General features: G+C 49.0%; 1 protein-coding gene and 1 long non-coding RNA gene across 4 annotated transcripts in view; one reads left to right on the plus strand and one right to left on the minus strand.

The window, feature by feature from the left end:
• LOC124105842 (uncharacterized) lies at positions 1-14,282 on the plus strand. The gene is made up of 4 exons (XR_006855890.2): positions 1-179; positions 8,135-8,239; positions 8,887-9,048; positions 9,800-14,282. It is a non-coding gene; the product is annotated as an uncharacterized LOC124105842 (long non-coding RNA).
• The window catches only part of Rnf213 (ring finger protein 213), a 95,101-nt gene continuing 70,382 nt past the window's right edge, over positions 1,586-26,304 (minus strand). For all 3 annotated transcript variants that reach the window (XM_058585273.1, XM_046463189.1, XM_058585272.1), the window contains exons 44-67: positions 25,557-25,726; positions 25,366-25,465; positions 23,434-23,545; positions 22,240-22,453; positions 21,878-22,068; positions 20,855-20,977; positions 19,881-19,991; positions 19,062-19,304; positions 18,676-18,757; positions 17,771-17,805; positions 16,404-16,498; positions 14,484-14,643; positions 13,723-13,903; positions 12,527-12,618; positions 11,842-12,093; positions 9,367-9,499; positions 8,946-9,029; positions 8,473-8,653; positions 8,069-8,270; positions 6,919-6,996; positions 6,228-6,422; positions 5,712-5,801; positions 5,449-5,627; positions 1,586-3,419 (exon numbers count right to left, since the gene is read on the minus strand). In XM_058585273.1, the coding sequence (XP_058441256.1) occupies positions 3,266-3,419; positions 5,449-5,627; positions 5,712-5,801; positions 6,228-6,422; positions 6,919-6,996; positions 8,069-8,270; positions 8,473-8,653; positions 8,946-9,029; positions 9,367-9,499; positions 11,842-12,093; positions 12,527-12,618; positions 13,723-13,903; positions 14,484-14,643; positions 16,404-16,498; positions 17,771-17,805; positions 18,676-18,757; positions 19,062-19,304; positions 19,881-19,991; positions 20,855-20,977; positions 21,878-22,068; positions 22,240-22,453; positions 23,434-23,545; positions 25,366-25,465; positions 25,557-25,726 (3,457 nt within the window). In that variant the 3' untranslated portion in view covers positions 1,586-3,265. The remainder of the gene's footprint in view (positions 3,420-5,448; positions 5,628-5,711; positions 5,802-6,227; positions 6,423-6,918; positions 6,997-8,068; positions 8,271-8,472; positions 8,654-8,945; positions 9,030-9,366; positions 9,500-11,841; positions 12,094-12,526; positions 12,619-13,722; positions 13,904-14,483; positions 14,644-16,403; positions 16,499-17,770; positions 17,806-18,675; positions 18,758-19,061; positions 19,305-19,880; positions 19,992-20,854; positions 20,978-21,877; positions 22,069-22,239; positions 22,454-23,433; positions 23,546-25,365; positions 25,466-25,556; positions 25,727-26,304) is intronic.

Raw genomic sequence — 26,304 nt, forward strand, 5'->3', positions numbered from 1 at the left:
AGGCCGAGAGGCCGCCGCGGCAGGAGTCGGCCGGGGTCGCGCGGATCGCAGGACCGTTTCCAGCGCAGGGAAACGAGGGAGCGCGCGAGCGCGGCATGCACGTCCGGTTCCACGTGGGCCGGCCCGTCCTGGGTGGGAGGAACGCGTCCTCGGTGCTCCAGTGCCTGGCGCTGTGCGAGGTGCGGGGGCTGCACACCTCGAGGGGCTTCACAGGGGCAGGAAGCTGGGTGACTAGATGGCGCAGCTGCTGCGGCCCGTGATTGCGGAGTGACCCGGATACCCCGGGCGCTGGCCTGGACCTGGTGGTTGGGAAGGATGTTTGGGAGGGACCTGAAGGGTGAGTTGGAGAGCGCAGGCCAGGCGGAGGGAACAGCGGTGTAAAGGTCCTGAGGCACGGAACGGCAGCCAGTGAGGCTGAAGCGTAGCAGTTTAACCCGTGCCTTATATTCTATGAGAACATAGAAAAGTGTGTGCCTTAGTCATGTAGTGTGAATATAGATTTCAAGAGGACGATACAGAACACTGCATTAGATTAGACTAATTAGTTTCAGGTGTGGGAAAGACTTCCTGTAGCACCAACAACTGACAGGGCCCTGAAAGTGGGCAAGTTCCCGCCTGGGGGAGTGGGGGTGTCCCATTTCTTGAGCACCCACCCCATGCCAGGTCCTACTCTAATTTCTCACTACAGAACTGGGAGGCATTTTGCACGTCAGAAAATGGAGGCTGAAAGAGATCAAATGGCTTTTCCATGGTCATTGAGCGAGCAAACAGGAGAGGCAAGACCCATACTCATGTCCATTTGGGCTGTGATGTGTCAGCCTGGTTGCGTTAGATTTAGGGTTCTGAGGAGGTGGCTGTGCTCTGGGCTGAGGTTCCATTGTGCCTTGGGATACAGGTGGTGATCAGGAAGGAATACTGACCTTGGTGGGTCCACGTGAAGGGAAAGGCAGCAGACTAGGGAGCCCCCAAGCAGGAGCAGCCTCAAGAGCAGTGGGGGCAGTCTACACGTGCAGGGCCCTCCCCAATTGGCTCTCTAAAACACTTCCACCAGCTGAAAAGGAAGCAGGCTCTTGTCCCTACAGGGAAGGTGTGAGTTTTGCTAGTATTTTCACTCAGGAGAAAGCACTTGTGCCTTTTCTTCCCAGCTGGACCTGGGATTCTGAATGCTTGAGCATAGGCTTTATCAATTTGAAGGGGTCAGAAAACTGCAGAACATGTGCCAGTTGTTGCTCAAACCACTGGAACCCAGCTCCAGGCCTCAGGGTTTCTGTCCCACTGAGCACTCTGCAGGCCCATTCTGGCAGCATATCAAGGTGCAGTTGGTAGCTGGAGCTCTGCTGTTTTAAGTCCCTTTAAGCAGAGGACACCCTCCACTCCCCGGATGAGGCTTAAGGTTTTTCTACTACGGACATGCTGTTCTGCTGTTATTCTGTCCAGAGGAAGTTTACTATCTCACGTTCTAGAGTGGCCTTCTGTTCTGAACTGACTGCTTCACAAATACTTCTGCAAGGACATTTCCACAAAAACCCACAACCATTCCCACAGCCTACATGCTGTACACAGTAGCATGGCCCACAAAGAGGGATCCTTTAGCAACAGAAATCAAGTTTATTAAAAAAGCATTACAAGTATAATGAAATTTACTTTTGCCTCTGCTCCAGTGTATTTTTGTATAAATCATGCTAGATATGACAGTTAAGGCTTTGAAAGCATAGCATCTAAAATAAAACATAACAGAAAAAAATGCCCAGGTCAAAGGGAGAAAAAGGGTCTTCACATCAAGGACTTGACACCTGATTCTATCTGTGAAGGTGTGGCAGTGAGGACCTGCTGGCCCTGGCAAGCTACACCCTGACCCCCAGGCACCCAAGGCCAAGTGCTCTGGTTCTGCTAGGCAGGGATGTGGTGGGAGGGAAAGTGGAATGTTCACAGCTCACTAAATGCAAGCACATGTTCTGTGAAAGCAGCTACTACCCAAGGTCCGTCACTGCACTTCCTTCTGCAGACGCTGGGGGCTCATTCATGGAGAGGAACTGCAGTTGCTTCTATGCCTGCCTTTGCAGGTGTGCACAGGGAGGTGCCTTGTGAACGTGAGGCAAGCACTACTGAGCTGTGCCCTTCACCCCTCTTGCATTTCTGTAGCTCAAAAGTACAGGCCTGATTGGATCCCTAACTTATCTGGAATGTACATGAAAGACAGGGCCTCCAAGGTGTGGATGGCTGGTATCCTGATCCCACTGCAAATGGGCCCTGAGCTGTGAGGAACAGGAATTCATCCAGAGGTTTCAAAAGGAGACAAAACTTACAATGAAAAAGGCAGCACAAGATCAGGGCAAGTATTTTCCCTTTTTCAGAAACGGAACTGGTTTTGTACTCTCTCTGAGGCTCAGTTTTTATGGTGCGGTAGAGATCCAAAGAAAGGACTGGGAATTCACATACTCAGGGAAGCTGACCTGGCACCAAGACTGCATGCTTACATAGTACAACACCCACAGCCAAGAACTCCCCATGGCATCACCAGGAGCTGCCTCTGATGAACTTCATTTATAAGCTCAAGATACAAAAACCAGAAGGAGCTCTGACTGACAGTAGACTCCATTTTATTCATGGGGAAACCAAAACCCTAGCAATGTCCTGAATCCCATGCTCGTCACAGATTTGTTGGCTCTGACCTTTTGGAATCTGGCAGTGACTCACAGTCTGGTTGGTGTTTGTTCATGTGGTCTTAAGGCAAGTGTGGACACCCTGGCTTTCCTTGTGTTAGTGAGAAGATGAAAGTGGTGTTTTCACATCTTAGAACCCAAGAAATATGGGCACAGTATGCAGAATTTCAGAGACTGGAAGAGAAAAGAAAAACAGATTCTCTTCTATGTGCGCAGAATAGAATAGAGTAGAAAAAAAGACCAACACGCCTGTGTTCTGCCTGTGTGGCAGTAGGAGGAAGAGGCTGCAGGCCCGACACAGGTCTCTGCTGGTGTGCCCCTTCGTTTCTGTTCTTCAAATGCACAGGGTGGCAGGTGATTTCCTTTTCCAAATAATTGCCATCCTCACCACTTACTGAACAGTATTCATATATAACACGAGAATTCTGGAATCTGCATGTGTTCCAGAAATGGCTTGGCTTTCAAAAAAGCTGTAAGCTGGCACACTACGTGCTGGCCTTGACTTCAGTGCTGTGCCAACACTTTCCTCCCAGGTGCCCCCAGAGGCACAGAGAGGGGAGGGAGCCCTGTCTGCAGTGTATCCAGAAACAGAGTGGACAGTCCTATCTTGCTTGCCGGTCCTGTTTCCGTGCAGCTGCTGCTTTCCACACAGACACGCAGCTAGACAGCAGGATCTCTTCTGGGAACTGGGATTCCACTTCCGGAAGAATGTCACTGTCTTTAGTTTCCATGTAACTCACCAGAGTGTCCCTCAGGCTGCAAAGTCAGGAAAAGAGAAAGTGTTTAGAGCTACAGGAGCCCACCAGCTGCCACTCTTTCCAGGCATTGACAGGTCTGAAGTGCTAACTAAGACCAGAAACCCTGAGGGTCAGCTTAAAGTCAGCCAGCTGTCAGGTTCCTGAGCTGGACCTGGAGTCCAAGGCTTAGCTTCCTCAAGGATGTCCAGCTGGGCCACTTCAGGCACTCCCCTGACAAGCCTCTCTGGCTGCATCAGAAATGGGGCTTTGCCATTCAGAAAAGGCATGCATTCCCTCCCATGGCAGATTCTCTAGAAAGGGGAGCTCTGTTGTACACAGGCGTGTGCCATATGGCCTGAGGGCACACACAGCCAGTGTAGCCTGACTATCCATCCAGAAAACTAGTCAAGTGAAATGCCTGCCTCACACCACACATTAAAAGTGAACTAACGAAACAGACGTGTGAGACAGAACTATAAAGGTAGCAGGAGAAAGTGTGAGGCTGCTTTAGCACCCCAGGATGCGATAAGGAGAGCCTCCAGAGAATGTCTCCATGGTGGCTTTTTCTGTTTTCTTTTTCATACCGGGGATTGCACCCAGGGGTGCGTTACCATCTGAGCCACATCCCCAACCCTTTTTCATATCTTATTTAGAGACAAGGTCTCTGAGTTGTTTAGGGCTTTACAAAGTTGCTGAGGCTGGCTGTGAACTTATGATCTTCCTGATTCATCCTCCCAAGCTGCGGGATTATGGGCGTGTACCACTGAACCCAGCCCCACAAGGCTTTATGTAAAACTCCTCCATCAGATTTGACTTCTAGATGATGTGTGGATCAAAGATTAATCTGTTCTATACAAAGAGCTTTTACAAACTATTAAGAAAGAGAAACTCATCAAGGTCCATTACATGAAGATCATTGAGAAAAGCGGTTACCAGGCCCTGCCCTGGATTTATTATATCACCCAGAGTGGCAATTATCAACTTCGTACCAGCTAGGTGGGAGAATTGGGGGGTTTGAACATGAGGGCTCCCTCTCCTCAGGGCCCCACTGCATATTTTAGAGAGGGGCTGGAAAGTGTGGTGGGGTGTGTGTGTGGGAGGGGGGGGGCAGGCCACTGACTTAGCAAGTTTCCTGCTCCCAGCACCCCCCTCCCCCGTCTCTTTTACTCATGGGCCAGGAGGGATGGTCTCTTTGCCTCCCTTACTCTTGGGGCCCCCTCACCCCAATTTTATATGAAGAAGTATTCAGAGGGGCTTGAAGCCCCCCTCATGAGTGCCTTTTTGCAGTGTCCTGCCTTAGGGTATACTTGGGACCCCTCCTTCTTCACAGCTGCTGAGCCCAGAGGCCCCTCTGGCCCGTTACTTTTAGGATGTCATCAAAGTGATGAACCTCAAAAAAAAGAGAGATAAGCTGGTCAGGTGTGGTGGCATATGCCTATAATCCTAGCAGTTGGTTAGACTGAGGTAGGAGGATTATAGATTTGATGCTAGCCTCAGCAATAGAGGCCCTGTCTCAATATGAAAAATAAAAAGCTGGGGATGCAGCGCAGTGGTTAAGTGCCCATGGATTTAATCCCTGGTACCAAATGATAAAAAAGAAAGAGATCAACTGCCCTGCCCAGTAACCAAAAGCTACCAAAAGATAATTCAGAAAAATGGTGATAAATTTTAAAATGTGCCAGCCACACAAGTAGGTAGGGAAACACAAATGAAAGCAAGATACCATTTTTTGGCCACTAGATTGACAAAAATGTAAAATTTTAGATAATTTTGGGTATTTTTAGACTTTATACATTGTTGTGGCTTTTTCTTCCTAATCCAAAATGCATCTCTTTGACATAGTTAAGTATACTTGTAATAAGAATAAATGATTTTTTAGTTATTTTTTTAAAGTCCCCAAAAGATTAAAACCAAAGAAGCCAGCCCCTAGTTGCTCTTGTGATGGAGAACAGTAGACCGAGGGTCCTGTGTAAGACAGAACTACCATTGTGTCAACGGGAGGGGCAAGCGTTCTGCACACCTGCTGGCTGGCAGGGTGCACACCGTACCTCCATTCGGGGTTGAAGCTGTCCTGGGTCTGGGTGTTCCTTAGTTTCAACACCATCATTTCATGGAGCTCCAGGAGGAAAGCATCCAGGTCTGTGTGATTCAGGAAGGTGCTGAGGAGCTTAGCACTTTCTGGGCTGAGGTCGGCTTTGAACATAGAACTGATTTCCCGGAAGGGATCCTAAAGAAGATGAACAAGCACAACATCAGAGCCTGGGACAAGGGTGTGGCTCCCTCCATCTGGGCAGAGGCAGGGCAGACTCACTTTCTTCAGTCGCAGCAGCTGTTCCGACTTATGAGCAGAGAGGAACTGCCAGAGGGCAATAGCGTGTTTTAACTGACCCCTGCTTAAGGCCTGGAAGAGGAAGAGTCTTGAGTAGGAGGTGAAGGCACACAGACTCCCTTGGTGCTACCCAGGGCATTTCTCCCTGTTTTGCCCATTTCCTGTCACTAGGCCACCTCTTTTCCATCCAGAGTCTACCTGTCTCGTCTTCCAAATATCTAAGAGTCTCCCCCTCCTGTAGCAACTCGTGTCTCAGCATCACACAGTGAGCAGGCAGCCAATGTCCTTAGTCCCCTGTGCATCCTGCTCTAGTAGGTGGTCAGCACTGGGCATCCCTGCCTCTCCTGGCGCCACTACTTTGTAGACTGACTGGGGGTGGGGGTTCCTGACCACCCCTTTCCAGGAGTATCTACATGGGTGCTCCCTGCGTGGTGGCATTCTTGCAGGAAACTAAGGTGAGGCGATGCTGATTCTCCTTGAAAGGCACACAGGACCCACCTCTAAAACTGGAGTCGTTTGATCACCCATCCGAAGGATATCTTGGACGTACGCATTCAGATGCATATTTGGATCCCCACCAGCTGTGCCTAGAAAGCCCAGAGTGACCTCTACAACAGACAGGGCTTCACAGGCATCACTGTAGGACTGCAGTTGTCCACTGATGGCACCTATGGCCGAGCTGGGGAGGGGGCTCTGAAACCAAAAGCAGGACAGAGGCTTGGGTCAGGCTATTGCTTCTCCTACTTGGTAAGAGCCTAACTCTGAGCTGCCGGCACAGGCAGGCCAACTGTCCAGCACTTGTGGTAAGAGCTGATCCCTGTGCTTGCCGAGTGTGCCAGTGTACAGACTGCATAGGAACAGGCCTGAGCTAACTGAATCCTCCAAAGGCCCCGTGAGGACGTGGAGAGGCACAATAGCCTCTCCATCTGTTGACAGCAGAACCTAAGGAGCAGGAGAAATTGAGTTCTCGATCTGTGGCACCCTGGTCAGGACATCATCAAGACAACAACCCCCAAGGCGTCAGAAAGTATTATGATCTGTTTGCCACCGGCTTGCCTCTCTTCTGGAGCCCCTGGGGTCCTTTGGGAGCCAGAGAGCCTGGTGCTCCCAGTGGACACCAGGATGGGACCAGACTGTCCTTATGTATGTGGATGGAACCACCCTGCAGGTGAGGGCTTATCATGACCACCTGTGCCATTTTGTTCTTGATGCCCATGAAGAGATGTTCGAAGTTCCAGTCATGTCTGTACACCAGCGTAGGTATCCCCTGAGGTGAGAAAGAAAAACAGCTTTTGGAAATTAAATTCATAGTGGAGGCTTCCATGTGATGGCAGATGTATTCTTCAGCAGTGACTCAGAGGAAGGACCAAGGCAGACAGTATATTCCTGGGCGAGGCATGTAGCTTTGCTGCCTCCTAATGCTCTGTTTAAGCCACACTCTTTGGACACAGTAGTGTAAGAAGTCCAGCCTGGCTACAGCGGCCATGCAGATATTGCCCTGTAGACCAGTGTGTCTGAGGACCACAAGAGCCCAAGAGTGTTGGAGGAGCAGGAATGTGAATGTGCACATTGGTGAGCTCTCCAGCAACACTGAGCAGAGACCGTGCACAAGGCAGCCACTGTCAGGATGAATTAAAAATGGCTTTGGACTCCAACAACTGACAGCCTGATTGCGGGCAGTGAGGGAATAAGTAATCTGAGTATGACACCTGACTGGACCCGAAAGGATGAGTGCGGCCACAGACAGGGACAGTGTGGAAGTGCTACCATGTTCAGGGAGTCAAGAGGCAGGTCACAGGTTTGAAGCAGCAAGTGAGGCAGGGGGTGGAGACAGCTTGAAGGTTGGTCTGGGGCCAGGTGACGGGCTTTCTGTGCCAGCCAGGGGAGTGCGGTAGAGCCCAGGTAGCACTGTCCACATAGCATGGTGCTGCAGGGAGCATTGGGCAGCTGGTCTGAAGGCTGAGTGCTCTGAACTGAAGCCATGGCAGTGGCAGTTACAGGACAAGGGTGTGGGGAAGGCATGGTGGTGGTTCCTGGGCACGGGCTGCATGTGAACTGAAGGGACGGCAGCAATGACAGGTCTTCTGGGTGGTGCCATTATCTGTGGTGGACACCCAGTCCACTGAGACTTGAGGCTGCCCTGGGGACATATGTAGATGGGGATGTGGAAGACAGCTGGGGACACCTCCCAGCCCAGAGAAAGTACAGGGACCGCAGACCACCAGTGGGGAAGAGACGATGCAGAGGAGACCTTAGGTGTCCCCTCAGTCTGTTCTCCCTGAAACCCACAAGGACTGTTCATGCCTGACAAGCCAGTCATTGCAGAGCGCCCAGCCTACCTTGAGGGTCAGCAAGGGCTTGCCCTGGAGGAAGCGGCTGCTAATCTGCTGCTGGATCTTCTCCAGGTCGAACTCCTGTGAGGTCTTCCCGCCTTGTTCCACTTGGTATTGGCAGTTGGAGAGAACCAGTGGAATCAGGTCCCGCTCCACTTCGTAGCTGACGACATGCAGGTCAGTGACCTCAGAGGCACCCACGGAATAGCTGCGGGACAGAAGATGTCCCTTGGTGTCCGGGGCAGGTATGGGGCATGTGCTTCTGCCCTCATAGTGTGAGCAAGTGAAAACCATGTGCAAACACTGGGCTTTGTTTGTGGAGGAAAGCTGAGAGGGTCTGGGGACGGGAGCTATTGCTGGCTGGAGTCTGCAACCAGGCTTGGTGGCAGGGGTGGTGGGATGCACAGTACCTGTTGTTTTCCTTGGAGAACTTCTCCACTGTGTGGATGATTTCATTGTGTAGGTTAATCAAGTAGCTGACTAATGCAGTTGAGCAGAGACCCAGGCCCTGACGCCGGGGCAGGATGACCTTAAAATCTGTGTCCAAATCCAAGTCGGAGCTGCAGTACTCTTTGGGTAACTTGATTTCACCTTTAAAAGACAGGGTCATTTCTAAGCAGAGGGATTCCGCTTTGGGCATTTGGGTCACAGCCTGGAGGTAGGGTAGGAGGAAGGCAGTGTGGGCAGCTGCCTCCATAGAGCTGGACCCTGACTGTTAAGTTTTCAGTGGTCTCAACTCCTTTCTGATTCCATATTTATAGATTCAAGAGGACTGAGGGTTAGGTTAGAGACTGGTTCACGTAGCTCAGCACCTCTGTCCACAGGTTGCATTGCCAGGCATACAGCAGGGTGCTGGCAGAACCAGGTGGAGGAGGACACTTACCGTTGGTCTCCAGTGATCGCCTCAGTGCATTCCACGTGGACAGGAAGATGGTGATCCTGTTGTGGAACAGCTGCCTCAGCCCATCTATTGAGCAAGACACTTGGTAAGGTCCCCATTGGAAACAGTGCCCTGGCCAGGGTCAGACCACAAGGCGTGCTACCTACCCACAATCAGCAGCACACCTGCATTTCACGTTTGAGGTTGTGTGAGAAGGGGGGTGTGTGTGGGGGGGGTGGGGGGGGCAGGGATGTTTCTAGCCACAGCAGCAGCTCTCAGTATGTCTCTGGGATTTGGCATCCTTTTTACCTCACATTCTAGCTTAGGACCTAAGCCCCAGCCTTCTGCCCCAACCTGAATGATCCTTTTGTACCACCAAACATGGATGGTCCTTATCTTTTGTTGGAGCAGACAGCAGTCATACCTGAACTGTGACTGCTAATAAAACTCCTGATGGTACTGTATTCATCTTCTGGAACATTCTGGAATTGTTTCACCAGATCCCTTTGCAGGGCCAAAATCTCAGGCAAGAATTTCACCAGTCTCAGTTCTGCCTCCTGGAGAAGGGAAGATGGCTCAGTAACACTTCCACTATGTAACTGAGAAACAACATGGGGCTTGTAGACTTGGGGCAGGCTGGGGACTTTGAGTGGTTTAATCTGGTCAGTGGATTGTTCTACACGATCACACCCTGCAAATGGGGAAAGGGCCATCCCATCCTCTGGCCAAGTACCGAGAGAGGGCCTTTGATACGGTAAACATGCCCTGCACTCAGGGATGTAGGATGACAGGACCAAGTCCCCGCACTCCTCCAACGAAGAGCTGCTGTGAGGACTGATCTGGGCCCCGTCTCTCAGTTTGCACAGGAATCAACTCTAGATGACCAAAGACCCAGATGTAAGACCTGACCTCTGAAGCTACCAGCAGAAAAATAGAGGAAACATTCCAAGACATTGGCACAGGTGATGGTTTTCTGGATAGAACCCCCAAACCACAGAAAGTAAGAGCAAAATGATCACATCAAAATTAAAGTCTCACACCAAAGAAAACACCCAACGGAACAGAGACAGCGTATAGAATGTGAGAAATAGCTGCCAACTATTCACCTGACAGCAGGTAAATACCCAGAATATATAACTGAAAAATAAATAAATAAATAAATAAAAATCAAAGTAATACATTTTAAGATGAGCAAATGATCTGAATAGACACTTCTCAAAAGAAAAAATAAAAGTGGTTAACAAATATATGAAAAAATGTTCAAATATCAATAGCCATCAGGGAAATGCAAATAAAAACTACAATGAGATGCCATCCCACCACAATTAGAATGGCTCTTATAAAAAGAAGATAGGTGTGGTGGCACACACCTATGATCCCAGCTACTCTGGAGGCTAAGGCAGGAGGATCACAAGTTTGAGGTTAGCCTCAGTAAGTTCTAGTCCAGTCTGGGCAACTTAGCGAGACTCTGTCTTTAAAAAAACAAGGGCTGGGGCTATAGCTCAGTTAGTGAGCACTTGCCTCGCATGTGTGAGGCACTGGGTTTGATCCTCAGCACCACAGAAAAATAAATAAATATTGTGTCCATCTACAACTAAAAAGTGTGGAGGGCTGGGGATGGGGGCTATAGCTCAGTAGTAGAGCGTTGCTGACCTAGCATGCCCAAGGTCCTGGTTCAGTCACCACTATTCCCCAACCCCCCAAAATAAATGAGCCCCAAACATAAAATAACAAATGTACGCAAAGATAAAGAGAAAAAAGAACTCTAATATACTCCCGGTGGCAATGTAAACTAGTACCTCATAATGGAAAACAGTATGGAGGTTTCTTAAACTAAAAAAACGTTTACCATGTGATCCAGATAGCCCACTCCAAAGGAAGTCAGCCTATGTTTACGTGACACCATTCACAATAGCTGACATGGAATCTCCCTGAAGCCCATCAGATGAATGGATAAAGAAGATGTGGTTTATACATAATAGCTGAAAATAATTCAGCTGTAAGAAGAATGAATGAAGTCCTGTCATTTTCAGCAAAATGGATAGAACTAGAGGATGTTATGTTGTTAAGTGAAACAAGCCAGACACAGACGAGATCAGTACATGCTATATGCATACATGGAAATATCACAATTCCATTAATGTGTACAACTAATTAATTAGTAAAAGTAAATAATTAGGGAAAAATAAAAAGAAATTTGCCTCCTAGGCCCACTGTTGGGTGTGAGGCTGCTGGAAGGAAACACCAAGACCCCAGGCAGTGGTCACTGGGTTTTGTTCTGAAGAGCCAGGATCCAGCATCCTCAGTGAAATGAAACTGTGTCTTGATAAGAGATCACAACACTAGCACCAAGTCCTTCCTAGTGTGAGCACCAGACCTTTCCAAATCATTCTGCTCCCTGTCAGCTATGGTAATGACGGTCCATGAGGGAGGAGGTGAGAACATCTGCTGTGGCCCAGGAGAGCTCAAGTGGGTAAAAGCTGGGGACCACTCCTGAGCCTGGCAGTATAACTCGACATCATGCAGCACACTGCCTCCTGCCTGCAAGGCACAGGGAGGCCCCTGGCTGAGCAGGCACTTGCTGGTGACCATCTGCTCAACTTCTGGGGATGAAGACAAGAGCTGAGTGACCAGGGTGGTCCCTCCTGGTCTTTAAGTTCCTTACAGGGCACCACTAAGCCCACTTGTGCATATTCCACCTGTGACTTCAGCAGATGTGTCTTTAGACCTCTGCGCTCTCCCTGAGACTCACGCTACAGGCCTTGCCTTCAGGATCACAGTGCTGATGGGAAGGTTAGGGTTCTGCCTCTAGGAATGATGACTCTGAACCCAGTCACAGCCTCCCGGTCCTCAGGAGAAGTCTAGCAGGTAAAGGAGGCAGACCATGAGGTGGACACACCTTCTGCAGGAACTGCCAGAGCATGGGCACCATCTCCTTGCCGTTCTTCTGCTCCACAACATGCTGGAGGTACTCGACTGTGATCTTCTTCCTGCAGCTCCAAATCTTTGAGCAATGAACCACATTTTTCTGGGGCAGTCGGGGCAGGAAGTTTGCTGGGTCACCATATATGATTTTGGCCACGGGGTTGGAGCTGACACGTTCATCCTGGCTGATGAGCGTGCTCACAGTCAGCAGGGTCTTGTCTAGATGCTGGGTAAAGAAATGACACAGCATTCTGCACGTGGGGCACTGACCCAGAAAGCCGAGCAGATGCCACAGTGGCTCCGCAGGAGTCTGCCTCTGCACCCCAGACGCTCACTTTTGCTCTCTTTCACTGTGATTCAGGGGTTCCTTGTTCCTAAACAGAGCAGGACTCTAGGGCCTGTATTTCACCACCCTTCACTTCCTGACTTCCCTGTCCTGCTGTGGATAGTTGGCTCTGATGTTCTCAGTGGAGCGCTCATGAATCCAGAGTGCCCGTGCATTTCTGGAGGGTCTCTGCCTCTTACTTTCACAACCTGCTGTAAAAAGCAGTGGAGAGCAGGCTGCTGCCTGCCCTCTGAGAACTCCTGATAATCCTTGGCCTGACTTATGGGACCCTTCTGGACAGAGAGCTAAGGATTGGTCACCACTTGCCCCTTACCTCCAGTTCAGGTAGAAGAAGAGATGCAACATGTTTTTCCCAATTGTTTCTCCGTTCTTTGGTTGACAATTCCGCATCAAAATTTAAATGCCCTACAAAGAAAACAAAAATGTCTGTGTTATCCAACAAACAAAAAACAGCAATCTCCATACAGTAAGCACCGAATGACATTAATAGATAGTCTTCTTTCCTTAAGTTAACCAGGTACTGCCAACACCAGCCTCCAGACCTTGTGAAGATGCTGTAGTCTCTGGCAAACCTCCAAGCCATAGCTGTGGTCTTTTTTAATCTTTTTTTTTTTTTTTTTTTTTTTTTGTGGTGCTGGGGATTGAATCAAGGGCTTTGTGCATACAAGGCAAGAACTCTACCAACTGAGCCGTGTCCCCAGGTCCCTACAGCTGTGGTCTTAAAGGCATTCCAAACAAATGGCTGAGGACAGGACGAGAACTTGACAGCCACACAGAGCCAGCTCACTGCTGCCCCCAGGCCCGTAGGCAGAGGTGGTGCCATGAGCTGGCAGCAGGTTAGGGCTCCCAGGTCCGTGTGCTGCAGAAACCACACCACAACAGAGGCACTCGGCAAAGTTGGTCTCGCTAAGGTGGGAACTACACACTAATGCTGTTTTCTGGCAAAGACACCCCTGAAGGGGAACAGATTCTCTGGCTGTAGGAACATTATTGCAATTGTAATTATCTGTAGGCTTTTAAATAACATGGTTCTACAGTGGTCATCATGATTTTTGCAGGTAAGCAACAAACTGAAATCCCTCCTAATGCCACCCCGATAACCACTTACAAAGTCCCCTTGCAAACCTATGCTTTGGGCATGGATATAAGTGTTTAGAAGAGTTAGTTGGGCAAACAGTGTTTGTAGCCTCCTTTTGTTCATGTTACAAATTGTAGATGTGAATATACTAGGTCAGGGTACAAGTGTGACATCTTTGGGAAAGCAGAAGTGGGACACGTGTCACTTGCTGGGGTGCAACATGATCCCAGGGCACAGGTTAAGGCTGTGTGCACATGCACCAGGTGTCTGTGCTGCAGGCCTCAGTCAGGCAGGGGGTGTGTGGAGGAGTGCAGTGCCCTCCAGCCCCCGCAAGAAGAGTAGAGAGCTCACTTCCACTCGTGTCACCGCTCGGCAGGAGCCAAGGGAGCCTGGCCTCCTGGGAGTCGTGCCCAGCCCTGTCCCTTGCTTACTCTGGCCAGGGAGTGAGCACTGCTCTTTGAGAAGGCAGCGCAGGATGAGGTGGACCACGTGGGTGGTCTCGTCGGCAGTCTTCCCCAGTGTCTTTGTTAACTGCTTCAAGTCTCTCTGGATGTGCTGCTGCAGGAATCCTCTTGGGTCCCTCACTGGAGGCTTGATGATGTTTATCAGGGCCTGTGGGGGCAAGGACCAGGCAGAGGTGAACACCACCACTGGGAGAGGGTGGTTTCTAGGTGAGGCCAGGGTGCTCTCAGCATGACGCAGGCAGCAGGGGACGGAAGGCAGGTGAGTGCAGTGGGAGACTGCTGACTGATGTCATCGTGGTGTGGCGGGGAACACTGCCTTGTACCTCCTGCAGCCACCATGAGGTCATAGGCAACAGGGTCCCCTGCCCTACCATGCCCAGCTGTGGGCCGAGGACAGAGCTGTGCACTCCAAGTAGACGTTATGATCTGAATGTTACATCCTATTATACACGTGCTAAGATGTCACACTGTACCCCACTAACATGCTGTGTGTCAGTTAAATAAAACAGATTTTGAAAATTTCAAAATGAAGTGGAGTTTCCATAATCTGATGAGTAGTTGCTCTACTCCATCGAGGCCGCAGTGGAAAAAGTAGGGTCTGTAACTCTTGTACCACTCGTGGACTAGGTAAAACCCCCAGGGGCTAGGACTAGGCAGACAACGGACTGATGCAAAGGCAGCTGGCTCTTCCCATGGCAACTTCAGAGTCTGGCGGTAGCGTCCTGTACCTTAGGACTTTGGGTGGCTCCCAGAAGCATAGCCAAATGAGTGAGGAGCCGGATGAGGATGAAGACCACGGGGGACAGCTCTCGGTCAGACACCACTACGACACCTCTGTGTTGCGGGTGGCCCAGCACATGGCCAGTCCTGGTTCTGTCTGTGTTGGCTCTGGAGAGGATAAGAGAAGGCAGTGAAGGCTAGAGACATCTGTTTCTCCTCAGCTGCAGGGGCCGTGCATCTTACAACCAGGTTCCCAGTTTGTTTTGTTTGTTTTTTGTTTTTGGTACTCGGGATGGAATCCAGGGGCTCAACCACTGAACCACATTCTCAACACCCACTTTTTTATTTTTTGAGACAGGGCCTCACTAAGTTGCTGAGGCTGCTTTAAAAATTTTTGATCCTCCTGCCTTAGCCACTGGGATACAGGTGTGCACCACCATATTTCCAGTTTTTTTTTTTTTTTTTTTCAGTGCTGGGGATTGAACCCAGGGCCTTGTGCATGCTAGGAAACCACCCTACCAACTGAGCTATACCAACCCCTAGGTTTCTAGTTTTAAAGAAATACTAGATATTCTACCTGCCTAGACCACCTGCCTCCAAGTCTTTCTCTCTTTAGACCCATCTGGCTGGCTGGCTGGATGGATGGCTGGCCAAACCCTACACATTCCCAGTGTTAAGTAGCTGCATGATGTGGCCATTAGTGCAGGCTGTCAGTATGGAGGCCAGGATTGAACCCAGGGCCTTGTGCGTGTGAGGCAGGCACTCTACCAACTGAGCTGTATCCCTAGCCCTATATTTTTATTTTTGAGACAGGGTCTCACAAAAGTCCCCAGCTGTGTTCAAACTTTTGATCTTCCTGTCTCAGCCTCCAAAGTAGCTGCGATTATAGGCTTGTACCACTGCCTAGCTGAAGGTCAGAATTTTATATGGTTTCTGAGTCTGGTACAGTGGGCTGTCCGTATCTGCAGTCTGTACCTGGATTCAACCAACTGTGAATCAAAATTTTTCAGAAATAACTATGTCTATACTGAATAGTAATTTTTCTTCTTCTTCTTATTTTCTATAAAATATTATGAGTATTTACATAGCATTCACTTTGCTTAAGGTATAATAAGCAACCTAGAGATGATATTTTAGAAGTCTATAGTGAACCGGGCACAGTGGTGCACACCTGTAATCCCAGCATCTTTGGAGGATCACAGATCAAAGCCAGCCTCAGCAACTTAGCAAGGCCCTAAGCAACTTAGTGAGACCCTGTCTCTAAATAAAATATAAAAAAAGGGACTGGGGCTGTGGCTCAGAGGTAAAGCGCTCGCCTACCATGTGTGAGGGTGGATTCGATTCCCAGTACCAATAAAAAATAAAGATATTGTGACCACCTATAACTAAAAATTAAATTAAAAAAAAAATATATATATATATATATATATATATATATATATATATAATCTATAAAAGGCTGGGGATGTGGCTCAGTGGTTAAGACCTGTGTACCAAAAAAAAAAAAAAAAAAAAATGTACGGGACCATATTTGTAGGTCACATACAAGTACTGTGCCACGACATATAAAGGATCTGATCATCTGGAACTGAGTATATGTGGAGGGCAGTGTCCTGGGAATAGTCCCCACAGAAAAGATAGGGAGGGAGGGATGTACTTGATAAGACTGATTACATATTAAAAAGAAGAAAAACAGGGCTGGGGAGTAGCTCAGTTTTAGAGCACTTGCCTGGCACATGAGGCCGCAGGTCCCGTCCCTAGCACTGAAAACAAAGCAAAAAAAAAGAAAAAAAAAAAAAAAAAGCCAAACCCCAAAAATGACTACAGGTGTGCTTGATGTGGCTCCCCAGCACAACCAGGGCACAGATGTGCAGCAGTGGACAGCCCAGGGCCACAGGCTCTGAGGGAGGGAAGCTGAGCCCACATACCTGATGCTCAGGAAGCCGGCGTGAGGTTTGTGGTCGACACCTCCGATGAGAGCACCGCAGTCAACACAGGAGCCCTGCTCCATCGGCATGCCACACTGGGACAGAGAGGGGACCCACAGTGAGCATCATGGCATGCATAGAAGCCACCCTGCACAGGAGGTGGCCTGTCCTGCTGGGACTGCATCTGTGCGTGTGTGTGTCAAGGACGAACAGGAGCCTGGGGACAGGGCGGGCACTTAACCAAGTGTGCTATCCAGCGGCAAAGGTGGCTTTATTTAAAAATAATCAGCATGACAGTTTTTCCTCCCAAGTAGCGTAACAAGTGTGCACAACCTGGTCTCCCATCCTCACACTCACCACCTCTCTCCGAGAGTCCAGAGCTTCACTATCTAACTGGACAGACCTCCTCATCCACTGGAAAGAACCCAAACACCTAACCACAAGATCTGCCCCTACCAGGGCTGGGGATATGGCTCAAGCGATAGCGCGGTCGCCTGGCATGCGTGGGGCCAGGAGAGCGCGCTAGGGCCAGGTTCGATCCTCAGCACCACATAAGAATAAAATAAAGATGTTTTTATAAAAAATAAATATTAAACAAAAAAAAATTTTTTTTCCTCTCTCTTTCTCTCAAAAAAAAAAAGATCTGCCTCTACCAAGGGCCCATGTTTCCAAGTCACAGGGTACCCTGCCACATGTGAACCACAACCACAGCAGACCCTTCACTGCAGGCTCTCAGAACAGAGTGGTCCTGGAACCTGTTCCTATCTCACTGCACAACAAGGAAGTGAGTAGGTTCAGGAGGGTGAAGTGTCTCCTGTTCACTTTATGGAGCAGCACACTGGAATCCAGTCCAGCAGCCTGTTGCTCAGCAAGCGCAGATGCCATGAGCAGCCCAGAGACGCCCTAGAGTCCTGGAAGAGCAGCACCCACTCTTCCCCCAGGGCTCATCACTCACGCCCCTGAATCTTTCCTGTCCTCGAATGTCCTCTGGTGTCTAGCCCACACTTGCTTTTTGGCTAGTGATCCAGCTGTGTGGCAGGGCCAGGGAGGGAGTGGGGCTCCCAGCCAGCAGCACCATTGTATCCCAGGGACTTGGGCAGTGCCTGTAGATTCACTGGTCCAGGAAGTGCTGCTACTGGTACCCAGTGAGCCGAGGTCAGGCATGCTGCTAAATATCCTACAATGCAATAAAGACCTGCAGTAAAGAATAATGTCCACAGTGCCATTTAGATGCTCAGTTGGAACACCATGAGCAGCCCTCAGAATGAGCCTGTATCTCCCAGAAGGTCAAGACACTTATTCTCTGCACCCTTCCACTTCAGATGAGAAATGCACATTTTGAGCCTCCCCCAAATACCAAGACTCACCTCTCCGACAGAGCACGGATGACCGTTGGGACAATCTGTTCAAAGAACAACAGGACACATGTTAACTAGTGAGTCTCCACCAAATGACCTATGTGGGAAGGGGAAATTGCTGCCCTCCTCTCTGTCCCTGACCAAAAGGACCCACAGCCTACGTCCTGAGCTCCTCACCAGGATCCTTGAGCCATGCCGTCAGCTAAGTTACTAGACATGTTCCTGGAGTTAACTGAATACGTGCCACCAGTGAAAAATGTCTGAACTTGGCTTTACACAGCAGAGAGGTGAGATTCACGCACTAGGGTGGCAGAGGGGACAGTGTTTTGTAACTTTCTATTCCCTTGGATGTTTTCTTTTTTTTTTTTTTTTGGCAAAACCATGTTTTATAACAATTTGAAAAACTAGTTATTGGGCTGGGGATGTGGCTCAAGCGGTAGCGCGTTGCCTGGCATGCGTTCGGCCCGGGTTCGATCCCCAGCACCACATACAAACAAAGATGTTGTGTCCGCCGAAAATTAAAAAATAAATATTAAAAAATTCTCTCTCTCTCTTTCTCTTAAAAAAAAACAACAACAAAAAAAAAAAACAACCTTGGATTATGGATTATGACTGCTTTTGAATGAGCCTCAGAATGGTCCCCAGGTCTCCATTCTCCCAAATGACATTTTCTGGAGAGCAACAATGCAGGCCAAAGGTTTTGTCCCATGACTATGCAGGAAAACGTCATCTAGCCAGCAAACTATGTGGCTCTCAAGCCACATGGCTCTGCCAATTGCCAAAGGCAGGAGGAGGCAGGTGACTTGGGCCTTCAGCAGAACCCTATGAAGCCCAGGACCAACCCCAGGTCTGGCATGATCAAAGGATGGTCTTACAAGCTGCAAAGCGTGACCCCTTGAGACACCAGTACTCACTGTACCAGCAGACGCCTTCCAGACCCCTCCACTTCTGGGCTTGAGCTAGCAGGTCTTCAGGCATCGTTGGAAGAAAAGCATTCTGAAAGACCCAGAGCAGAAATCACCCTCCTAAGAGGGCCTGTTGGCTATGGCTGCTAACCAGCAAGAGGCACAGAGTGAGGAAGTTTCTACTCAGCTCGAGAGCTGTTTATAGAGGACGTACAGCAACTTCATGTGAAATGACAGCCATGACACCAGCACTGTGCTGAAGGACCAAGTGGGGCAACAGTGCAGAAATCTAGAAGATGGACAGGTTTGACAGTTCCCATGGCCACATCTCATGTTGTCATGTTGGCTGGATCTCCCAACATGACAAACCACTGAAGTTTCACAGGGCTGCTTACCGCCATGCTGGCCGGGGAGAAGGCCAAGTTCCGCAAAGGGGCCAAGACTTCGCTCTGTCCACACAGAAGGACAGCTGCAGCATGAACAGCCATTTCTGTCACTGTTCCTTCAAGGCTCTCGACACCAGGGCCCGTGCTCAGCAAGGGCAGAGTGTTGTTCACGAGGGATGCTGCGAAAGGCCTGACCCCCGGAGGAGACAGGACCCTGCTGTCTTCAATGAACTGGCTCACAGCCTCGCACTGCTGGCTCGAAAGATGTTTTTCACATTAGGGTATGTCAAAGAAGAGCGCTGTGTGAATTCAGGATTTTCTCTTTGAAAGTCACACATTTCAATATTGAGTACTTATCAAATATCAAGGTAAATATAGTTAAATGATCACCAAATGAGGGTAAATTAATCAGGCTGGGGTTGTGGCTCAGCGGTAGCGTGCTTGCCTAGCATGTGTGAGGTACTGGGTTCAATTCTCAGCACCACATATAAAAAAAATAAATGAATAAAGGTCCATCAATAACTCATAAAAATTAAACAAGAACAAAAAAGAGAATGTTCATATAGAAACACAATAACCACATTCTTGAGTACAGATTTCAATACTCTGTTTTGATAAACATTATGTAATGTTCCTGAGTCTATAAGCTTGGGTTAAACCGAAAATAGTTCTTCCACATAACAAGGGTACACCCTCTGTCCTATAAAGGAAGTTTCGGAAGGTCATACTTTCTATTATCCTAGATACAAATAAAAGTTGTGACTTTTACTGTGCTCAGAAAGTCCCTCCCAATCATGAGACTAAGTGCAAGCCCAGCGTGTCCCTCACCTCTGGCTTAGGGTGGAGGTCCTTGTTGCGGGAGCAGTGGAGAGCAGCCACTTCTCGGTACAGCACCAGCAGCAGGTAGACCACCTGTCGAGCTCCAGGGCTCCTGCAGGCCTGCGGGCGGGATGTGGAGTGAGCATTCAGAAGCTCCACAGCACTACCTGAAGCGGCCTTCCCAAGGCCATGCACCAGGGCCTCCATACACGCCTGGGGCTGTGCGTCCATGAGGCATGCTCAGGTTAATCAGGCAGCCTTGCTGGAGGAACGGAAGTCGGCACCTGTTCTCCTCCAACTACCTCACTGATCTTAGCAATGTTTCCTGAGAAGAGACAGGATTTTCTGTTTTCTCTTCCCAGCACAAGGCCAGGATAAAGACTCAAAAAGGAAGCAAGACCTGAATAAGTTAAAGGTGACAATCCTGGGGCTTGGTGGAGAGCACTTATGTCCTGCTCTATTTTTTTTAATGTGAGCACCACATAAAAAAATAAATAAATAAATAAAGGTATTGTGTCCATCTACAACTAAAAATACTAAGAAAAAGACCAGAATCCTAAAACCCTGTATTAACATCAAAATAGACACATAAGCATATACATGGATTGTGAATCTACATAGCCATGGATTTGGCTGATAGTGCTGACATCTTTCACTCACAATAATCCTATAGAGAATTATTTCTCAGCAAGGTCTTAAAGAGATAATGCACATAAACAATAAAAAAGAAGTGGCTGATGGCCTTGGCAAGTGCAGCAAATGTATGAGCCCAGCTCAGTTGCTGCTGCACTACTGTTCTAGCCATTAGTTCCCCCATGCTGGCCAGTGCACCATGCTGGCCATGGGCACATGCCTCCTGGCATGCAGTGTGATTCTAGGGACTGTTCAGAGCCCCTCTCTTCACACCTGCATCCTTGAACATAACCAGAGAAGATGGGGCACAAGGGTCCCCTGGCAGCAAGGGAAGCTGCATGCCATCCTACCGTCAGAGCAGCTTCAAGGCTGGGGGCCTTGCCCTTGAGCATGGCTTTGCCCACCGCGTCACGAAGTGCCTTGTACTCATCCCCATACACCAGGTATCGGTCCATCTGGCCCGTGTGGTCCTTCTGCAGCCCAAGAGCAGGGGGTTAGTCACAGTGGAATGGGGTGGGATGTTTATAAAGAACCCTTCTCCACAGGCAACCCAAGGCACGAGGCACCACTGGAGGCTAGAGGCAGCTGAGCTGGGTCACCCTGTGGGGCCTGCACAGGACACTCCTGGGGTCTTCAGGAGCACGGGAAGGAGGGAGGCTACCCCTGGAACTGCTTGCTTTCTGTATATATAGCACCATACCAAGCGAGGTGACAAAAACATGTCATCCTGAGTCCCACGTGGTCATGCTCAAAATGCCTAGAGGACTGGGACTGCAGCTCAGTGGCAAAGTGCTTGCCTAGCATGCATGAGGCACTGGGTTTGATCCTCAACACCACATAAAAATTAACAAAAGAAATAATAAAGGCATTCTGTCCATCTACAACTACAACAACAACAGAAAATGTCTGGAGTTTCAGTGCCATTTTGTGACCCCCGGGACAGTAAGAATTTACCAATTTCTGAGCACTAGGAGCTGAGAAGCCTGAAAGTCAAACTCATGGCAATTGTCTCTCAATTCTCACCGGCCTCTGCCTGGCAGTGAGCACAAGACACTGCCTCTAAGCTGATCTCCTTATAATTTGCTGGAAGCAAATATTAAAAAATACTCATTCACTTTCTCTCGTCTAATTCAATTAGAAGTGAAGCCTGGGAAGCTGCAGGTGAATGAGAAACCAGAAACACTTGTAAGTGAGCACCCACAGGTGTCCATGCCTGCCTTTGCCCTCCAGTACATGGCCTAAACCCACGCTGAAGCAGAGACCAAGGACCAGATAGATGCCTGCCAGTGCCCTCCTGTCGCGAGGACTGGGAGGTGGGGCAGGGTGGGGAGTGGTGCCCGAAGTTGCCCGCTCTGCCAGGGTCCTGCCCTCACCTGCTGTGCAGTGACTCCCTTGGGAAACACCCACTGGCACTGACGGCCCTGCCTGGAGAGGCTCTGCACAAACTCCATCCCACGCAGGCTCGCGAGCCTCCGGACCAGGTACACGCGGTGCCAGTCGTTCCCCGCCCGGGTGCAGAACTGCTCGACGTGCCGCAGGTAGCACTGCTGTTCCTCAGCCAGCTCTGAGAATGCAAGGACAAAACTGGTCAGTGACTGGGGACTGAGGGCCTGCTTCTAGGGAACTCAGTAAAACACACCCAGGAGAGGGGAACATGGTAAGGGTCAGCAAGACCCTAAGGAACTGTCCAACTTCTCTAGGCAGAGCCAACTTCTCCCAGGTAGGGAAGACCTGCCTGAGCCCTCCTGAATCTCCAAGAGGAGGTCAGAAGCCCTGTCAAGACACAGGCGGGTCCTGGCCACCTCCTGCAGGTACTCGACAGATGCCGCAGTGGCAGGTCCTTGGCCTCGTCTCCCTGAGGAGCAGGTCTGGAGGAAACGGCCTTCCTCCCTCAGGCACTGGAGTTCACTCTGTGTGCAGTAAGCGCTGGTCTTCTCCTGAATTGAATCCTGAGGAACAAAGAACAAGAAAGAAAAGAATATTATGCTTTTTTAATAGGCAAGTCTCTGACCCTCTGAAATTGCTGGGAGAATTAAAGGGAAGATAAAGACCGCCATTGTAGAGCGGAGTATAAATTTTTTGGATCATAGAAAACAAATGGAAAAAGCAAACCTGTAAAGAAAAAAATGTACAATTTAAGATAAAAAGAATAAACCCACATGTGTTAACGATGTTTAGCAGAGTGGCTTTGTTTTATATTCCTGTAATTCTCGGAAGCCTAGTTTAACAGAAGTCAGCTGACTTCCTTCATCTGCTTCTGATGCCACATTGAGGCATATGAAGGAATAAAAATATGAAGAAAATAAAAATAAAAAGGATTCATGATCAGGGCTGGGGATGTGGCTCAAGCGGTAGCACGCTCGCCTGGCATGCGTGCGGCCCGGGTTCGATCCTCAGCACCACATACAAACAAAGATGTTGTGTCCGCCAAAAAACTAAAAAATAAATATTAAAAATTCCCTCACTCTCTCTTTAAAAAAAAAGGATTCATGATCTCACCAGCTGTGGACGACCCTGGCTAACCCTGTGACATAGTCATCCAGGCTGCGGTTCCTTCCACTTTACACAAACGTGCGCACGACTGTCAATAGACACGTACTGCTTAACAACAGGACACCTTCAAGAAACGCATCCTTAGGGGATTTCACCACCGAGCAAACGTTGGACAGCTTTACAGGCTAGGTGGAGATCTCACATACCACCAGTGAGTGGTGTACGACAGTGACAGAAATGTCACCAAACAGCTCGTGACGTGTGTGACATCTAAGGACAGAGCAATGTCTTTGAAACTTCTTTCTTTTTCCACGTGAGAAAGAAACATCTGTTAATTGCACTGCGTAAAGCTACATCCTGTCAGTTTTCAGAAACTCTGCCACTGAGTAGACCACATGGTTCAGATGGTTTGCAGAAGCAGAGCGACGAAGCTTACTTCCAGGCAGTTGATGAAGAGCATGTACAGTTCGGTCTTGTCTTCAGTGATGAAGGCCTTCTTCTCTAACAGGGACAAGTAGGCCTGGATGTAATCTTTCACTGCATCGAAGCTGTGGAAAGAGCGATATTATTTCTGGTTATATCAGGATGGCAGAATCACCCTACACAAAAGAACATCTACTAACCAATCATCTGCCCATCTATTTTTCTCTGTGTGTATAAAGGTATAATACATACATATGGAAGTATATAGATTTAACAGCTTTTTATTAAAAATGTTATCAGAGTCTCGGGGGAATATGGAATTCCATATTGCAGACCAGCTGTTCTTAAAACTTATTGAGAACTGCAGACAATTTTTTGTTTATTTAGGTCAAATCTTTCAATGTTTATGGTACTAAAAATTAAAACTGAAAAGTTTCAAGAGTATTTATTAACTCATGTAAGACAAAAAGAATAAACCCTCATGTTCTTGGAAGCCTAGTTTAACGAGAAGACAGCTGACTTCCATCACCTGCTTCTGATGCTACATTGAGGCATATGAAGAAAATCTGGCCTTACAGACGATGTAGTTGGAAAAGGAGAAAATGTTTAACAGTCCTTGCATATATTTGGGGCTATTCTTTTTCGATACTGTACCAACCCTTGAAAAGTGATCATTTCTCAAAGCTGGTTGTGGGGCCTGAGACCACACCAGTTCTGTTTTCACTTTCAATTACGTGACACCCACACAGTCTACTCTGCTGTGGATTGTTCCCAGTGTTACAGAAGGAACCCAGGGCCTCCCTGGGGGCTAGTCAAAGCCGTACCACTGAGCTGCATGCCTAGCTGCTGGATCATTTTTGACACACATGATTCTGAACATTAGGCATTGGTCATTTGGAAAAGCCTTGGTTTGCTGAGCAAGGCAGATTGTGAGAGGTTGGCATCTTTTTTCTACGACCTGTTGTTGTAGATACCTACCTATATTCATTAACCTCACTACAGATCTGTGGTCTGGTACTCATTGGTTAAGGCAAAATGGCAAGGCCTGAGGGTAGCAGCCACTCTAAACCGGAGACCTTAAGGAGTGGCATGCTTTGAGATAACCACTATCCTCTGCTATGCAGCTGGAGTGTTTCTGGTCTATTTCCTGCTGCTACACAACATTAAAAACATTACATGTTCACAGTGGAGAAGTAAACCATGACTCTGGTTATAATTTCCTTCACGCAGAGAGGCCCACAATTTACCCATCAGTGCTTTGGCAATGTCATCACAAATAGCAACATGTTGAAAAGGCAAATTACTGTCTCACTTTTTTAAAATATATTTTAAAATTGTAGATGGACACCATGCCTTTACTTTATTTATTAATTCTTATACGGTGCTGAGGATCAAACCCAGTGCCTCACACATGCTCGATAAGCACTCCACCACCGACCTACAACCCCATCCCCACTTAGTATTATTTTTAAGAATTCAGCTCAGGGACCCCTTCCCCACCAAAGAATCCCACCATCACTCTGAGAACTGAAGCCTGATGAACACATAGGATCAGCCAGCTTGGACAACATGACAGACACCATGTTTGGACAACACGGACCGCCCATCTAACCAAGAAAACACAGAGTCCATGCGCCGTGGAACTGGACTTGGAGGAAGCCAAGGGTGAAGGAGGTCCTGAGTTACTCCCCCACAAATCATACTCTGGGGTGGGCTGTGGAGCTAGGGTCAGAAACACCCCTCTGGATGCAGGGGTTCTGCCTGCTTCACCACGCCGAGGATCCCTCCCCAGCACTCCCTCGGCCATGGTCAAATCATATGCCCCTCGGGGACAGTGTCTATACACAACCATGAGCTAGGACATGTGGCAGCACGAAGACCAAGCATGGCGCACCCAGAGAAGCCAAGGCCCTGGAGAGGCGCGCGCTCAGGGAGCCGCTCCCACCTGTACTTCAGGAGCAGCTTCAGCACCACGGAGCGAATGACGGGAGTCTTATCCACGGCATCATCAAATGGTGAGAGAGACTTCGTGTGTTCCCGGTGTCCTTAGCCAGAAAGAAAAAGATGCTTTCGCTCATATCATGGCACCAAATGGAGAGGAACTGAATCTAGGTTTGAAGGAAGAAAGCAACTCACGCTGGGGAGCATCTCTCAAGAGCTCCTTCTGCACGAAGAGTAGAGACAGCAGCCCGTCAATCACGCTCTTCTGAGGAGGGGTATTGTCTTTGAAGCAGACAGTAGAAACCAGGTCCACAAAGAAACTGTTGCACATCTGCCGGAACTGGGCATGTTTCCCAATGGCCACCCTGAGGAAACGGCAGCAAACCCAGTCAGAAGGCTTAGACAGCGTGTTCCCGAATCCCTGCATGCAGAATGATTTGAGATTCACACAACATCTCATTTTACACCATCAGATTCAAGTGTGCACTGCCTTTGATCGGCTGGTCTTTGCAACTGCCGACAGCATCTACACATATCTCCTCCAAGAACAGCTCCACCGTTGAACCAGCCCAAGCATGTCACAGAACCCCTCGGTTGGGAGGAAAGATGGGAAAGCCACCACTGGCGTAGCAGGACCACGGTCTGAAGCGCACAGAGCTATAGCTCTCTTCCCTACCCCCAGAGGCTGGGCAGAGTGGGTGTGTGGCTTTGTGGTAGAGGGCTGGCTTGCCAAGCACGTACAGGCCTGGGCTCCACGCCGCACCCGCCACCCACGCGCAACAGAGGACGGAGAAGCTGGTCTCTCTCAAGGGCTTCATTTCATATTGTCTGAATTTTGCTGTCTCAAAATCTTGCTGGACATGTGATATCTTGGAGAGAGAGGAATTCTGAGGCACCCAATGTCTAAGAAGTGCCCAAGTGAGAGCCTCACTTTAGACAGCTC

This window comes from Marmota monax, unplaced genomic scaffold (genome assembly GCF_021218885.2).
Source record: "Marmota monax isolate L192 unplaced genomic scaffold, Marmota_monax_Labrador192_F-V1.1 WCK01_AAM20220418_F8-fsc00220, whole genome shotgun sequence".
NCBI classification, from domain to species: domain Eukaryota; kingdom Metazoa; phylum Chordata; class Mammalia; order Rodentia; family Sciuridae; genus Marmota; species Marmota monax.